The 17137-nt window shown below is 37.3% G+C and overlaps 2 protein-coding genes across 8 annotated transcripts in view; one reads left to right on the top strand and one right to left on the bottom strand.

Moving 5' to 3' along the window:
* The first annotated feature begins 3195 nt into the window (after window positions 1-3195).
* Window positions 3196-9300, top strand: MYOG (myogenin). Its single transcript, XM_039319229.1, has 3 exons — window positions 3196-3747; window positions 6987-7068; window positions 8439-9300. Exons 1-3 carry the CDS (start codon window positions 3196-3198, stop codon window positions 8558-8560), a joined length of 756 nt encoding a protein of 251 aa, XP_039175163.1. The 3' UTR covers window positions 8561-9300.
* A 1887-nt stretch (window positions 9301-11187) lies between these two features.
* The window catches only part of PPFIA4 (PTPRF interacting protein alpha 4), a 102442-nt gene continuing 96492 nt past the window's right edge, over window positions 11188-17137 (bottom strand). For all 7 annotated transcript variants that reach the window (XM_039319160.1, XM_039319163.1, XM_039319164.1 and 4 more), the window contains 5 exons: window positions 16847-17022; window positions 16007-16075; window positions 15279-15456; window positions 14267-14361; window positions 11188-12352 (listed from right to left, as the gene is read on the bottom strand). In XM_039319160.1, coding sequence (XP_039175094.1) covers window positions 14303-14361; window positions 15279-15456; window positions 16007-16075; window positions 16847-17022 — 482 coding nt within the window. In that variant the 3' untranslated portion in view covers window positions 11188-12352; window positions 14267-14302. The remainder of the gene's footprint in view (window positions 12353-14266; window positions 14362-15278; window positions 15457-16006; window positions 16076-16846; window positions 17023-17137) is intronic.

Below are 17137 nucleotides of genomic sequence, written 5' to 3'. Positions count from 1 at the left end.
ATCTCCATAGTATTGAAGGAAAAGTCTTCATCATGATTCAGTCCAAGCCGGGAATAAACAACATGGTGATTGCTTTAGAAAGACGGTTGCAGTTTATTGAAGAGGAGAGCCAGACAGAAAGATGGCTCTGGAAGAAAGAAAGAAAGAAAGAAAGAAAGAAAGAAAGAAAGAAAGAAAGAAAGAAAGAAAGAAAGAAAGAAAGAAAGAAAGAAAGAAAGAAAGAAAGAAAGCGAGCACATGTAGGGAGTGGGTTTTTATATCCTCTGGGGCTTTTGTTTGGAGTTGTTTTCTGTTCCTGTTTGAGGCTTTGTATTTCCTGTGTCATGTATTCTGACCTGAGTCTGGGTGTGCCCTTTGGCATCTGTGGGTTAATTCTATTATGTCCTGTCTTAGAGTTTGGGTGGGGTATGTAGATTTTAGGTGTCTTTGTCTTCCTAAGCTTCTAGCTGGGGGCCTCCAACCTTCCTGGATTATTTACATCTGCATTTCTACAGATGCATTTCTGCTTGGGGGGAGGGAGACTTGGGGCTATTAAGAAAAATTGGGCATGCTTTTCTGCCTCTTTGAGGAAATATATGTTTCTGCCCTTTTAATATTTCTTTCTCTGGGGGGGGGCTGACTTCCCACAATAGATATCCATTTATAATAGCAGTCCCTTGTGATTATAGGATTACCTACTGGATCCATGACTATCTTGTTGATTTTTCTACTCTCATAATTGTTGGAAGATTGTCATATGATTGGGGGAGGGGAGCAGACAAAGGGCCTCCAGACAAGTTGGTACTTAGAATCCAGTGCACTGGAGGAGCCGATATGGACTTGTGCATAATCCAGTGAATCGGTGTGAATACAGCATGGATAGTGAACAACTATCTTCGGCAAATTTGGCTCCTAAGCAGCTTGAGTTCCAGTGGACATACCTAATGATCATTTGGAAACAGAATATGTATAGAAAGTCATGCTTCCTCCAATACTATAGGAAGCAACCAAAAGTTTAGATTTTAGATTAATTCTAACTTAAAATACATCCAACCTAAGGCTCAAATTCCACCTAATGTTATGCCATGGAACATTTACCCATAGTTTATTAAATAAATCAGAATCGGCTGAGCAAACCGATAAACTATGCCATTAATATAATTTATGAAACATATAGCAATATGCTTACAACTTGTTTTGACAAAACCAAATAGAACACAGTACAATTAAGTATATGTGAGCCCGTCCCAAAGAAAGTGTTTTGTATAGCCACCCATTAATCTGGCACAGGACCAAACATTTGATATTGTAGCAAGAGGATTGGACAATGGACACACAGTGTCATTGCAACTTATAGTCCCCCAAATACAGTCATCCCCCCCTTCCCACCTGTTGCTTGCTGAGATTCTTGCAAAGCATGTTAAATACCCTGGAGTATGATCTAGAAGCACACTGCTATCGCTCTTAAGCAAGGGCCCATTCTCAGAATCACTTAATGGGGATTAGTTATGCATTAAGCACTAAGAAATCCTGACTATGAACTCTCATTTATGTTCTGCTGGTTGAGTTGGTTCACTCCCAGCACCTTGGGTGAATGACAGAATATATAAGTGCAGAAAGAGATGTAACAGAAGATGGTGTAATGAAGCACACAAAATAAATTTTCTGTTTGTATTTGTTTATTGCAGCAGTTTATACACCTCCTTTCTCCCAAAAGGTTACAAGGCATCTCTAAAATAAATAAAAAGAGTCCCTGGGCTTTTTACCCCACTAGTCGTTGCCCACTATAGGGAGCAGTGCTCATAAATAGATACCACTTTGGTGGGAAGGTAACAGCACTCGGTAACATCATGCTGACCATATGAACACTGAAACATCTTGGGACAGTGTTGATTGAATAGTCTCGAAACAGAGATAAGCACCACCCTCTATAAAATAAATAAAACAAAATAAAAAACATCAAAAGGTATTTTCTGCATTCTGGAACAACAGCTACTTTCCTTCCTATCCAAAGTGGGCAAGGATTGCCCCACCTCCCAGCCTTGGCTAGAGATAGATCCTATTGTCTTATGCAGATGCTTTTTACGCCACCAATGCATCTTAGGGCCTTAGGCCATGCAAGATAGTCCTTTTTAGGTATGTTAAACAGTCACTTTTTAACTATTAGCCAGCTTTGCTGATTTGGTGTAAAAGGTGGTTAGTTCAATATATTTAAAGGGTGAAAGGCTAGGGAAGTTTAATGCAATCGAAAGCTGACCATCTAGTAGTCATCTGGATTTTTGCAGCTCAGATTTGGTTGCCCTCAGATTTGGTTGATCTTTGAAGAGCAAAGCCAGGAAACTGAAGTAAAGCAATCTGAGAACAAAGACAGCTGACAAAGAAGTAAAATGCCCTGGACTCTTGGCCTTAAAGAAATACAATCATCATTTACACCCAGGCTCATGGCTTAGTTCAATGTGTGAACCCAACTGGCTCTAAGTTACATAGTAAATTTAATGGTTAATGGAGAGTTGGAAGCAAGTCTTCCCAGTGTTAGTCTATGTATGAAGAACTCCTTACAGTAATCCCATCTCAAGATGCCTAAGGAAGCAATGACATCTGGTGAACAGTTCCTCCATTTTATGGGTAGAGTATGTTTCCACTATTAGTGGGAACTGTTGGGAGTCAGTAAATCAGCAGTCAAACACCTCTAGCATGGAGCTGCGGTGCTTGGGCAGCTCAGAAGGATCCAGCCAAATTGTGTCACCAGCTCCAAGAAAGAGGTTGAGGTGAATTTTCCTCTCAGGAAATGCTCTGGACTCACCTTTGGGCTTGTCCTGGCCCTTTTCTTCTCCCAGATTCTAGGAAGCCTTAGGACTGGCAGGAAGCGATAACTGAAAGGAGCAGATGAGAAAGGAATGCTGCACAGAGCAGCCAGCTCAGCAACTGATCATCAATATCATTGTAGGAGTGCAAGTGAAAATAAATCCGCGGGACTGTTGTTGGAGAGGCGGCTGGGCTTTTCTGGAGCACATGCCAGTTCCTTCATCCACTCACCCCCCCCCAGCCCCCCTTTCAGCCACAACACTGCCCCAAGCAGCCAACTAATCCCCATAGGGAGAGTACATGAAATCAGATGGACAAGTTTTGATGTGAAGCAGCAGCTTAGGGCAAGCTCAGGTTTCCTAGAGGTTTGCTATATTTATCTCTGTGATTTAATGCCCACACGGGGTTTAAATGCCACCAAGCAGTTGGTGTGAGGAGCCAGAGTTTCATTCCCCAACACAGACTCTGCTTTGCCAGACGCTTGCTATGGAACTCCTAGAGACCAACCCATATCTTTTTACAGACCGGTTCTATGATGGGGAAAACTACCTGAGCCCACACTTACACAATTACGAACAGGCTGCCTATCAAGATCGAACGGCCATGACCCTTTGTCCTGATGGCCGGGCAGGTATAGAAGAAAAAGTCTCTGTTGTGGCAGACCATAGTCCTGGCCAGTGTCTGCCTTGGGCATGCAAAGTGTGCAAGAGGAAAAGTGTGTCCATCGATAGGCGTCGTGCAGCCACCCTCAGAGAGAAGCGCCGGCTGAAGAAAGTCAATGAAGCCTTTGAAGCTCTGAAACGGAGCACTTTATTAAACCCAAACCAGCGGCTTCCCAAGGTGGAGATCTTGCGCAGTGCCATCCAATACATTGAACGCTTACAAGCTCTGCTCACTACCCTCAATCAACAGGAACGGGACCAACCGGAACTACGCTTCTGTAATGCCAGCACCCAGCCAGTGGTAAGTGTCAGGGGTGGGTTCAAGCAACTATCTACAGGGACACCGAACTCACTGCAATAGGAGACCTTCCAGCTATGTGGGCAGGCCACAGTACTGTGTGGCAGGCCACAATATGTTCAAAATTCACACTGATCACAATAGTTTAGCACATACAGTTGATGTAACTCTAAAAGTGGATGAGGCAAAATTATGGAGGCTATTGATGTAACTACTCTTGAATCACAAGCAATGTTTTCTTAATGGCAGTTTCTGGTAGTGGCAGTGTTTGGCCATTGTATTGTGTAGATTCTAGCACCACAAGGGCCTTTGAACTATTTCAACAGGGCTCTTATGTTCTTAGGAATGCCAACTTTTGTAGCCTAAGATATTGGCATTACCAATACCCAGTATCTATTACTGAGTAATTCTACTGAGGTTAAAATGATTCCTGCCTGAATCTTTGGAGAACAATTCAACATCAATCACCCTGGGTTAGAAAAACTAGTAATACCTTTTTTTAAAAAAAAAAAAAAAAGTATGACTGTGTTTGACTAGTTTATTGTTTTTATTTTTTTGCTGTTTACCACCCAAACTCATTTCTTATGAAATGGGCTGCCATTTAAATGATAAATAAATAAACAATCTGATCCAGCATTATTACCTTTATATGAGCCTATAAACAGAACAGCCTAACTCAAAGCAAAACAAAGCAAGTCTGTTGTCTTTTCCAGTCTCATTTATTACTTAGTCGTATTCCATACAGTTCTCTTCAACAGATCACAATGCACACTATCTTAAATGATATCATTGTAATAAGCCAATATGCCTTAAAACGTATAAATTATAACAAAGTTTTTGTTATACACCATAAGTAATAAGATAACCATGCTCATTAACATATCTGATCAATTAACAAGCATATAGGCAACTCAATGCTGGTTCAGAAAAGTTTGTTTAAACTGGAAGATTATATACCCAGAAGAATGAATTTTATTTTAATATAGCATTGTTAAATGTATACATTGTTAAATATATATTATTAGTGGGCAATCCTTGACAGCATCATGTGTGTTTCTATAAATTAATTAGGAATGCCAGCTTTTCTAGCTTAAAATATTAATTTGTAACTTTTCAGGGCTTCTCATTTAAATTGCCTGAACCCACAAACTATTGACACCACTGCAAAAAGTGTGGAAGAACTATAGTAAACAAAGCAACCCCACAATGATCAAAAACATTTTACAATCATACTTTAGTTGTTTAGAGAAAGCATGCCATCCACCTAGATGTATTTTTCAAGATGGGCACAAAAAAAGGACAATGATTAAAACAGAAGTGACTGATAGGTAAACAGATGACAAGTCAGAATCAAACTCTAGCAGATGTGCCAAAGTAGAGTGAGAGGATAAGTGATGGGAGCTGACGTTTCTAAGTTCAAGTGGGTTCCTAAACATTTTCATTTGAAAACACCCAGGGACACTTGGATACAGACCTAGAGTATCAATCCAAAAGGAAGAAAAATGAAAGAGGAGCAGATATCTGAATGTCTGGCCTCAGTAGCAGAATTTACCTTGTGACTTCAACTTTCCATATTTTTCTAGCGCTCTTTCGATATATGAACTTGCCAGATAATTATAATAATTATTAGAATTATTAATTAAGAATATCAGGAGTGTTTGTGTGTATGTTTGAAATAATAAGAGAAATGTGTGTTTGAGAGAGATAAAATCCCGCAGAGACTAGAGTTGTTATTAAAGCTTTTGAAATTACATTGGGCGGGTAGTTGAAATTTCAATAAAATATTCAGAACTTGTAACTTTTTATTTCTATTCACTCTTATCTCATCTGTCATCTTGATTTTGCAAGGATAGATTAATGAAACTTTAACATCATACAGATTTTTTTCATTTCCCCCCTCCCCCCAAATGTCCACATCTTTGGAAGAAAACGTCCTTTTTGCAGAAAGAATACTCAGCTGTTAATTGCAGATAATCATCAGGGCAATTCTATTTATTAGCACTAGATGGAGATAATTCATTTTTTTCCCTTAAGAAATTCTCCCTACAAATAACACATCCACATTTGTTCTAAATAACAAGAAAAATGTGCTAGCAGAAATTTCATAAGCGATGATCATTGCTATATGTCACTTTTGTGCCAACAGATTTAATTTTTCCCTTGCATATTTCCATATTTACAAACTATTTGCTGATTCAATTGGCACAGCTTAAGCAAGTTGTCTTGGACAAGTCATCCAACTTTAATAGTCAGGTGTATTTATTTAAATTCAATATGCCCTATAACTGGGTCTCTTGTCTTTTTCTAAACTATTTTATTTGAGGAATCTTTCCATACTATATAAACCCAAATCTGGAATGTTTGTGTGTGTACACATGCACAGAAATATACATACATACATTTCCAAAGGAACAAGAGGAACAGCTGCATGCCATCCCCACCCCCAAACACACAAAGAAGAAGCTATTGCACCACTAGTATTTAATATTTTGTCATTACATATATTTCAAACATTGTATAGGTTAACAAGTACAACACAAATCTTATCCAGAAAATCTCATTGTCTCACACACACACACACACACACACACACACACACACACACACACACACATATATATATATATATATATATATATATATATATATATATATATATATAATCTCATATCATCTCATATATAGAATATATCATAATATAATATGTGAATATTATCCTGTAAATCTCATATCTCAGTATCTATTTTGAGGCTTATCTCTGAAACTACCACAAAACAAGTGGTGAGGAATAACTCCAAGAAAAGAAAAAATGATATTTCCAAATGCTATGTTGAATATTTTTGAGCCCCATTACATTTCAGTTTGGGTTCTTCTTTAAGGCCTTTCTGCCTTTCATGTTCAAAACAGAAAAAAAGGATATACTGTAACCATTTTTCATTTCTGAAACCTTTGGTCTAGCTGGGCATATCAGACTATTGTGGCTCTATTTCCCCTCTATCCTGTGTTTTGTTATGATAAGTGTTTTAATCTGTTTCAATAATATTATTTTTACATTATACTTGTCAATTTTTTCATTGTGGATTGAGATTCTGAACAGGTGAACAGATGATTCTTCACAAAATATATTTTTGAAGAACAAAATGCAATGGTAGGAAAAGGAAGCGATAAAAATGACCTGTTTGATCTAATACAAAAGAGAATGTAAGGAGGGTACAATCAGATCTTTTATCTTCTGATTCCAGGTGCCAAGTGATCATGGATCTAGTAGCACCTCATGCAGTCCGGAGTGGAGCACTCACTTAGAGTTCAGCACTCATCCTACAGGTAGGCTGGGTACAGGTATCCAAACCCAAATCCAAAAAACCTGACCATTCTTATTTGAAATTAAAGTTCTACCACATTGTAACTCTCTGCCAACTTCCATTCCTGTACATTTTAATATACACACATTTTGATACTATTTCCATGACCTACAGACAGAAAGAAAATCATGCAATTTGTGTTTCTTAAGAAATAGCAATAAGTTCTGAATTGTAAAGAAGATTATAGACAACTGTGCTTTTTTAGAAGCAAGTGTTGTGTGTGAGACCTGGCGATCCTTCTGAAGATTGGAATCATATAGTGTTCTCTGAAAAGCAACAGAAATTCCTCAACTTAGATTTTAAAATAAGCTCCATAAAATAAGGAACTGCCTTATCTGTGATATTTATCCACAAGGAGCCCTGGTGGCACAGTGGTTAGAATGCAGTATTGCAGGCTAACTCTGCTCACAGTCTGGATTTCGATCCTCCCAGCTCAAAGTTGACATAGCCTTCCATCCTTCCGAGATTGGTAAAATAAGGACCCAGATTATTGGGGCCAATATGCTGGCCTTGTAAACTGCTCAGAGAATGCTGTAAAGCACTATGGGGAGGTATATAAGTCTAAGTGCTATTGTTGTAACTAAGGAAGCTTATTTAAATTGATTTTTTGATAAAACATAAATGTTAAGAAATAAATGTATAATTTGAACCTCTTCAAGTGAAGCCAAGAACAAAAAACTCCAATAAGCAATGTTATATTTGCGAATAATTAATGACCAAATCCAAATCTCATCACATGGCCAGTATAATTTGCAATGTTTATGTTTTTTCAGTGGTCCAACATTGTAGCTGTCGTATTGGTCTCTCCAGCTGATTTGAAACTAAGAAGAAGGAATGACACTTTTCTATATTTCACTGACAAGGATGACTGTTGGCCCGACTTTATTAAGCACAGTGGTGCACCTGAAAAGATTCTGAATGGCTAATCAGATCTAGTTTAAAGTTTAATAATTTTTATCACTTATTCTAAAGCTACTAATCAAATATACTACATGGAAACAGGCTGATACTTTTAATATGGTTCTTCTCCAAGTGACCATTAATATATGAATGCGTAATTTTATATACTGACTTATCCATCTTTTCATGATTCCTGAATTCTTCATATTTTAGATGCAATACAATACATTGTAAAAATACATTGAATGACTTTAATAATCAAAGTAATATAAAGTATCTTAGAGACAGACAAAATTATGACTGAATCCCATCACAAGGTGTCTCAGATTTTGATTCTCCCATAAGATCTCCCCTCCTTCCTATCCTCACCAGTAGCAATTGGATTTTTCAGAAAAGGCTCTCTACTTAAAATGACTCCCTTGTTCTCCACAGATCACTTGCTCAGTGATGATTCTTCTGAAGACCGCAATCTTCATTCTCTGACTTCAATTGTGGATAGTATTGTGGTAGAGGATGTGGCTGTTGCGTTCCAGGAAGAGAGGTCTCAGAACTGAAGCAGCAGCCAACAGTGGCCATATCTTCACTTTTTTTGTCATCTCCAGCACATTGTAAAATAGAAGAAATGGGATACTAGAATATTATAATTAGGAGATAGTTCTACTCTCACTAATACTTAATGATATTCCAAATAGGGAGGAATTCCCAGCTAACACTGGAAGGCATTTCGTTTCCCAATACTGACTGTTCTAGATAACAAATGAAGCCACTTATCCAATTCCATATGTCTGAAAGTGGTTTTGTTTTTGTCCCCCAAACCTAGGCAAGCTAGTGAGAAAGATGCCTAATCATACTCATTTAAGTTTCTGCCTGGTTTTCAAAGAGAATATTGTGATTTCAAAGGAAAAATGTGGATCTGAATAGGATGTCCAATGTCATTTGATGTATTATTGCAAACACTAATTAAGGCTGAAAGAAATAACAGAACAGCATGCTAAGGAAGAATTTGTTTCATTCCTGGATTTTAGAAATGTTGTTCCTTTGGGGGCCAATTTTTTTTTATTGTGGGTGTGTGCAAATGTTATGTGTGTTTTAAAAAGATGCTATTCGACCAACTTCTTTTGGCAGTTAGTTTGCAATTTCCAGATGCAAAAGCTATAGAAAATGCTGCCACTAAAATCTCTTCTCTCTCTCTCTCTCTCTCTCTTTTATTTTTACTGTGTGCAGTTACCATTTTTGTATTTTGCTAATTTATTGTGAGATTTTTTTTAAATAAAAAATAAAGTTTTTCTTTGGTTAAATTTATTTTGAGATGGCATGGAATGCTCTCTTGGTTTCTTTTTGAAAGTACTAAAAATACTCCTTGAAAAAGAAATGTATTTCATATAAATTATATTCTCTGTATATCTTTTGAACCCAGCCTTTCCCCTTCCAGTGCTACATTTGATACATCCACTTTTCTTTGCCAGTACAAAACTTAGCAAATGGTGATGAATCTCCAAGTAAAAAGAGACACACTTTTAAGTATTAGACCTCCCAGGCTAATTTTTCTAATTATTATTATACATATTCTAAAAGAAAACACGGAGGGAGGACAGTTCTATGAAGATGCCATCCTAGCAATAGCACTGATTTTCTTGTTGATTACCTTACAAAATTGATGGGAATACCTAGGCAGAATATCAGTCCATTTTTTTCATGAAAATTTACTCTGTGACTTTGGGCCAGGCACGCTCTCCAGACTCCAATTACTTCACTGGGTTCTTGTGGGGGGAAAATGGAGGAAGAAGTGTTATGTATGCTGCCTTGAATTCCTGAAGAAAAAGTGGGATATACAGCTAACAAATAAATATAGGTGTATAATGACTTATATAGATGTACAATCAACTTATTCTTATTCTGAGGCTATCTGAAAAACATGAGGTCATTTAGTTTTCACTGCAATTCTTTGAGCCCATATTTCCCTAAAAGAATACTATTTAGAAAGAGCCATGGAAATACAAGGAATAGCAATTCATTTTTTAAAAATGTAATAATATCACAGCAGTGTTGTAATCATACTGTATACTGTTATTTCCCTTATTTCCTTCCCTGAAGCTAAAATTGAGAAATACTATATAGGTAAATTTTAGCCATTAAGTCATAAGGGAAAAAAGGTAGGGCATTGGATATTTTTACTCAACAAGCTCAATCGAAAAAGGCAAGCTAAACACTGAAAAATAATGTTGCAAAATGTGCTTTCAACATTAATTCAGAAACATGTGGCAGCTATTAGGAGTCTAAGATACAATTCCCCTTGTCTGCAGTGTATACTGGTAGAAAAACAACAGAAATAGCACATAGTTGTGAAATTGACAAAAGAAGTCAGCACATCCACAGAGACAAAATGTTCTGTGCAGGTCACCCAACAGAAGTGTTTTGTGTCTACAGCACTGAGCTCATCTTGCCTGAATACCTCATTGGTAAAAGAAAATGGTCGTGTTATTAACATGACCGATCTAAAACAGCATACTGAACAGTATCAAGCCATGACATCCACTTTTATTCTCTACTCAGCCAGAGAAATACGGGAAGCCCCACGCAGCATTTGAGAGACTGCCTGTCCTTAGTCACAATACCCATCCCAGCAGGTGCAGCAAGAGGGGCATGTTACAGGTCCTGTCTGCTAAAGCTCTCCATCTAACAGGACCCTGAGATCAGCCTTTTCTGCTGTAGAACCCATCCTTTGGAACATGATTCCCCCTGAGATGAGATTAACCCCAATTTTATTGTCTTTCCAGAAATCTCTTAACATGTGTGATAGATTTTTTTTGAGCAAGTCTCGGGATTACCATGGTAATAAAGAGCCCACAATATGGTTATATTATATGTGAGATTTTGGTTTGTGATCTTATTTATATTTTATGTGAATTGTTTTAATGATTAATATTTTTGTTGATTTTATTGTACATTACCCAGAGTCACATTAGTAAGATGGGCAATTATATAAATTTTATATGTAGATAGATAGATAGATAGATAGATAGATAGATAGATAGATAGATAGATAGATAGATAGATAGATAGATTCCAACTGGAATAAATAAATGAGATAAACCTTTCAGTTTGACTACATTCATGATATGATTCTGAACAGAGACACTGCATTCATGTAGAAGACAAGTATGAATCAATCAGCCTTGCTTTAAAATCAGATTTATTGGAACACACATACACCCATTCCTGACCTATTTGCAGGGTTTGGAATCCATGCAGTACCAATATAACAAAAGAAAGAGATTATTCATATAAAGGGGTCACTTACTCTGTAAATTAAAAAAATATTTAATACTGTATTAGACAAGTCGTACACCAAAAAAGACATTGCAACTGTACAGTCTCTTGGATATTGCACTTTCAAACAGCACTGTATGAATATATGGCATTCCAGCCACCAAGAAATACCACATCAGTAATAGGGGGGGGGGCACACAAGGCAAAAGGCATCATGAAGAGACAAACAGATCCTACCCTAGGAGAGAGAAATAGTAACAGCTAAAATTTTGTGGGGATCACAGGCTACCTGTAGATGCAGAGAGAAGGAAAGGGAATTTTCTGTCTGTCTATGTGAAAAAGAGAGTACTCCTAGTACAGAGATGTCCAAGAACATCTTCTGCTTTCCCAGTATTTCATTTTCTTCCACACATGAACATGGGATCTAAGAAAAGCCAATACAAAACTTGCTTGGTAACCAACTTCTCTCCATCAAGCACCAGTCCATTTTATTTCTAGCCTGGGTATTTCTTAACTGAGGACCTATGTTGTCCATGGACAGAAATGTCTTGTGGTGCGATGAGAAGCTCCAGCAGAAGCCCAATGCACCTGAGGAAGAGTTCAGAGCTGGGCTTTCCCATCTTCATTTGCCTTGTTTCTTGGTGATTGTCTTATTGGGTCCAAACTGTACAGTAGGAACAAGCAGCTTCTGCTGCTCTCAGGCATAATGGCAGAGTGTAGCACAGGCAGACAATGGTGCAGGAACTGCTGCAGACCAGCATTAAGGTGCACCCACTTCTTACCAAACCTATGTCAAAATCATTGTGTCATACAGTGCAGACTTAGAGACAGAGAAGCCTGTTCTCTTTCTCAATGAGGGTATCTTTAAAGCCAAGGGAAAAGATTTAATTGGGAGTTAAGGATATAAACAGGAGATCAGAGGGTTGTATATACAAGCAGGAGGAAGAATGTTCTGCTGGCCATGAGGCCTAAAATGATTGACCAGTAGCTTCTGTTCTTTGGAGCTAAAGAAGCAGGCATAATCTCCTACTCCCGGAAAGCAGCCAGCATGTAACCATAAAGATAGTGGGAATGTGCTGCAAAAGATCAGAAATAATGAGATAATTAAACTTCAAAAAGAAAGGAAACTGTACTGTGAAAAGTTTCTCTGCATTTGTTTTCATTCTCAACTGGCAATCTAATTTTGCTTTACAACAGCAATCAAGGTTGTCCTGAAATATGTAGTGCTTGTTGACAAAAATCATTTCACCTTCTGTGCCCAGGCACTTTCCAGTAGAATTAGGACCACAATTTTTAAAACTGCGTGCTTTCAGGTTCAGTGCTAATATATTTCAAGGGCACCTGCCTGGAAAGAGTTCACCTATAGTATTTTAAAGGACTATCGAGACAAACTGATTTAGCTTTAAGTTCTCATACGGCTCCTCCAATAACTCTATTCAGTAGGACCAGATCTAAAGGGTGGCAGGCTAGGCATCTGCAAAGGACTGAATTCGAGTGAAGGGCCCACACTACTGAGAACACATGGGAGAATCTCCTGGTTGATGCCTCTTTCCTCTGCCAGGTTACACAATTCCATTAAGGAAGCCTCACCTGAAACTTACAAAACAGTGTAGCTGGCACACCACATCATTAGGCCTTTACTGAAGAGGCAGAATGCATTCTGTATTGATAAACATAGAACTCAGCAGAACAAGTGGTAGGCACAAGCAAAGAAATGGGTGATGCAGCTAGAATGCCCAATAAACAGGGCCCAGTCTGTTTCTGTCTCTGTTATCTATATCAGTGTTGATGTTGCCTTGGGGAGGAAGGGATAAAGTTTGCTATCTTTATCCAACAGCTGTCATCTTCACTTCCACAAAGACCTTCCCCGCCTTTATTCAGCACATTCCTAATGCTCCCTCCTCTTTGTTATTATAAGCCCCTAAGATTTTGTGGACGTTTCAGCCACTTGTATCTCTTATAGCATGTAACCAAGCTGATCAGTAGCCTGCTGTGTGGAGTAAACATCCCCAGTAATCTGGAATAGAAGAAGGTGCCTAAAAGCTCTACTGTGGTAATTGATATGTCCTCGATGCAAATGTTATATTTATTAAACTGGTTTCGAATACAGTTTCCTTTTAATAAAACTTTTGAAAAAATTATATTTCACTCTAGGACATGGCTATTGTTATTGACATTATAGCCACTTAAAGGCTATTCTATTCTATATAATTTAACTTAAAATATAACTCTCTCATATACTATTAGCATCTCATAAATTTGTTATTTTATATAAAAGGCCAGTTAGTTTTATCATTTCCTTGTTAGCTCATATTATATAACAAGATTCCTTGATTGGAGATGGAGTGCTTTTTTTACTATTGTCTCTTGAAGATTAAATGTAGGGAGAACTGGTTTATGGCCTACTTAAACATGAAGACATGGATCAAACAGATTATTATAAGATAAAACGAATTAAGCTATGCCCAATAACAGGTTAAAAAAAGATCTGAGTTTAGCAACATGAAGGCAAAGAACTGAATTTGGAACTAAAATTGAGTCCAAAATTTTTGTTGCTAAGCAACGCAATTGTTAAATGAGTTTTGTCCTATTTTATGACCTTTTTGCCACAGATGTTAAGTGAATCATGCAACTGTTAAGTTAGTAACATGGTTGTTAAGAGAATCTGGTTTCCCCATTGACTTTTCTTCTCAGAAAGTCGCAAATGTGAACATATGACCTCAGGACCCTGCAACTGTCATAAATAAGAGTCAGTTGCCAAGTGTTTGAACTTTGATCATGTGACCAGGGAATGGTGCAACAGTCATAAGTGTGAAAAATGGTCATCAGTCACTTTTTCAGTGCTGTTGTAACTTTGAAAGGCCACTAAATGAATTGTTGTAGTTGAGGACTACCTGTACTTCAAGAAACACCCGGTTCCATCCATTATTTTCTGGATCCTCTATGGAATATGAAGAGTCTGCTTGTTCTGTCCTAGTTACTAAACTTACCTGGAGCCTTGGCCAATTCCCACTGGAAATTGCATTTCAGCAGGAATATGTCCGAACTGTGGATGTTTCCAGCCTTTGGGACCCAGGTGCACCAACTGCAAACCATTTAGCACAGCACACAAAAGCATGCAATTAGTGGGGTCAACAAGCTCTCATGCAAAGCACCTTATTAAATTTTGGTTGCCTGTTGATGACTGCCTAGTTTGGCTTATTATGGGTTTCAGAATTTAGGTGCATTTCTCAGCAGTTATTATATTTTAATAAATTACTATCCAATGAACTTAAAAGACATGAAATACATAATCCTGGTCTCAACAAAACATGGCTTTAGGATATGGTAACAGAGATTTTAAAACAGTGAAAGAATGGTATTAATAAACCTGAAAAGTAGTGAAATGAATTTCAGAGTTTATGATGGTGGGAGTAGGCATCCATGGAAATTGTTAAAATTATTTTAGAATCCAAATACTTTTAATTTCAAAGGCTTAATTCAGTTTCTTTCTTCCAGATGTTAAAAACAAACCAACAAATATAAGGTTTATTTGTTTGTTTGTATCTCTGTATCCCGCCTTTATTCTTTTTACAAACAACTTAAGGTGGCAAACATATTAGCAACTAATCAGTAAATAACATTTTTGTATTAGAAGCTTCTAATAAAGTAAGTTGTTCTTTCCTTACCCCAATTAAGGCAACCAAGCAAATGCTCTGCATGGAATTCAGATATATGTTTTTCAGAGATTCTTAATTATTCTTCTATCTTTTTTCTTTATGTCAAACCTCTGCTATATCAATATCAGGTTCAAGGAACTCAAATAAAGGCTTGAATGTTTTGGAGGTAAAAATTCAATGCAAAATATCTACCTAGTAGTTAGGGTGGTGCTTAAAACAGACCACTGGGCTGCATGTCAGCAGAAAATACATCATGCACACCAGGGAGGGTCCCAAAAAATCTTCTGAGTTTTTAGAATGGTGCAATTCATGTCTCATGAATAATAGTAGAGTTTCATTCTACCTTCTGGTGGCATTTTCTTCGGTGGTGCTGAAGGAGGTGGCAGAGGCACCAAAGAGGTCACTCGAAACCCTGCTGGAAGTGTTTCTGCTGACCCACTAACCATGGTAATACTGTGAAAGTCTCGAGGGCGGAAGCGCTTTCGCCAAGAAGGAGTTCGTCGAAAAGTCTTATCTTCACCCTATAAAGAAAAGCATACTTACATCATATATTGCACAGAGAAATGCTGGCTGGGGAATTCTGGGACCTGAAGTCCACACGGCTTAAGGTCACCAAGATTGAGAAGCACCATCTTGGGTTATAGATAGGCTCTGTTCTGCTGAAAGAGTTTAAATTAACATAAATCAAATGTTCTAAACAGAATTGTTACATTTCTGGAATTGTTTCTTTATAAGCAACCCTCCTTCACAGACCTACAAGAAGAGAAAATAGCGTATATTCTGCCAATCCTAATGTTCTGTCCCTCAAGAAATAAGATGGCTTCAGTTTCAATTTTTGCCTCACTACCTAATTTTATAATAACTCTCTCACCCCATGCATGTTTGCAATGTGGAAGTGCCCTATTCAGCTTTTCCTTCAGATAACTGAATATCACAGTGAACCTCCCAGGAAATAACTACAATATCAGTCCTATTCCAGATCTTCAGTTGCTTCATCAATTTCCTAACTGATAGTACGAGCACAGTATTTCTTAAATTCCCATCACGTTATAGTAAATATTTTATACTCACATCATCAAGTCGTCTGTCAGTACCCAGGGCAAGAAGATTGTTAAATTCTCTCTCCATCACTTGCCGTGCCTATAAACAACATCAAATAATGCAATAGAAGCAATCGAAGCCAAATAAAACTACTAATGCACATTATTTATTAACAGAACCAAAGAAGGTAACTTGATATTTATACTAAAAGAATTCTTCATTCTTTCTGGTGGACCAGCAAGATTTCCCTTGTAACACAGAAGTAGGTTTCTATATATCTATTTGCATAACTTTAGTATATGGCTCAGCAGTTGTGGGAGACTACCAGATCCAACTAGAGTGTTTTTTTAATGTGATTTCGCTCATTATTTTTAGTTTAATTGCTCCTGTTGGTGGAACTTAGTGCAAATAAATTAGATCTCACAAACAAGAAGCTTATCACTCCTGGCCTAAGCAAATCAATTGCCTCCATTTAATTCAGCATTCTATCTTTAAAAATAACAATACAAATGCCTTTGTGAGTGTTAAAAAAAAGTTGCATTCATCCATATCCATACACCTGAAAATCGGGACTCTGATTGGTTCAGTTCTCATAACAGGATAGAGATACAGAAAAAGATTTCATAGACAGATTTGGAAGGAACAGGTAAGATAAGCTTTCAGTCTCATAGATTCTGGCTTCCCTTAAGTTGAAGAAATGTATGATTGAAATAACTTATAGTATAATAAAGGAATTTTATTATCATTTCTGTTTAATTTAACAGTGTTAGATTAAAAATTCATGGAAGATGTTTTTCATAATCTCAAAAAGTTTATTAATTATATGAAAAATAGCCATCAACTCTGTTGGTGTAAAACATTTTTTCCTACCTGAGTATTCTGAGTGGGAATTTGTAAAATAAGTGCCAGACTATTATAATCAAAATTTTCATCCAGAGCAATAAGTGCACCATGGACCCCACTTTCAATGATGTTGTTGGCATATTCTCTAAGCCCAATAGATTGAATCCAGTGAATTACTTGATCATTTGTCCAGACCAACACATCTAAAAGACATTGAAATTATGCACATAAATGAAATTACCAAGAAGAATGCTCAGTATTTTTTTAGCTGTTCATGACATAAAAAGAACAAAATACTGATTTAGTATCTAGAAATAG

The sequence above is a fragment of the Crotalus tigris genome, unplaced genomic scaffold (genome assembly GCF_016545835.1).
Source record: "Crotalus tigris isolate CLP2741 ecotype Arizona unplaced genomic scaffold, ASM1654583v1 scf7180000022411.5474196:2289641, whole genome shotgun sequence".
Lineage (NCBI taxonomy): Eukaryota > Metazoa > Chordata > Lepidosauria > Squamata > Viperidae > Crotalus > Crotalus tigris.
The sequence above is the reverse complement of the archived record's forward strand: the minus strand, read 5'-3'. Positions and strand labels throughout refer to the sequence as shown.

Bases quoted from the DNA above. Each gene is read 5' to 3' on its own strand.
- MYOG (XM_039319229.1), top strand. From the start codon at position 3,196: ATGCCACCAAGCAGTTGGTGTGAGGAGCCAGAGTTTCATTCCCCAACA. The intron at 3,748-6,986 runs GTAAGTGTCAGG...TTCTGATTCCAG, and splicing joins ATGCCAGCACCCAGCCAGTG to GTGCCAAGTGATCATGGATC. The intron at 7,069-8,438 runs GTAGGCTGGGTA...TGTTCTCCACAG, and splicing joins GTTCAGCACTCATCCTACAG to ATCACTTGCTCAGTGATGAT.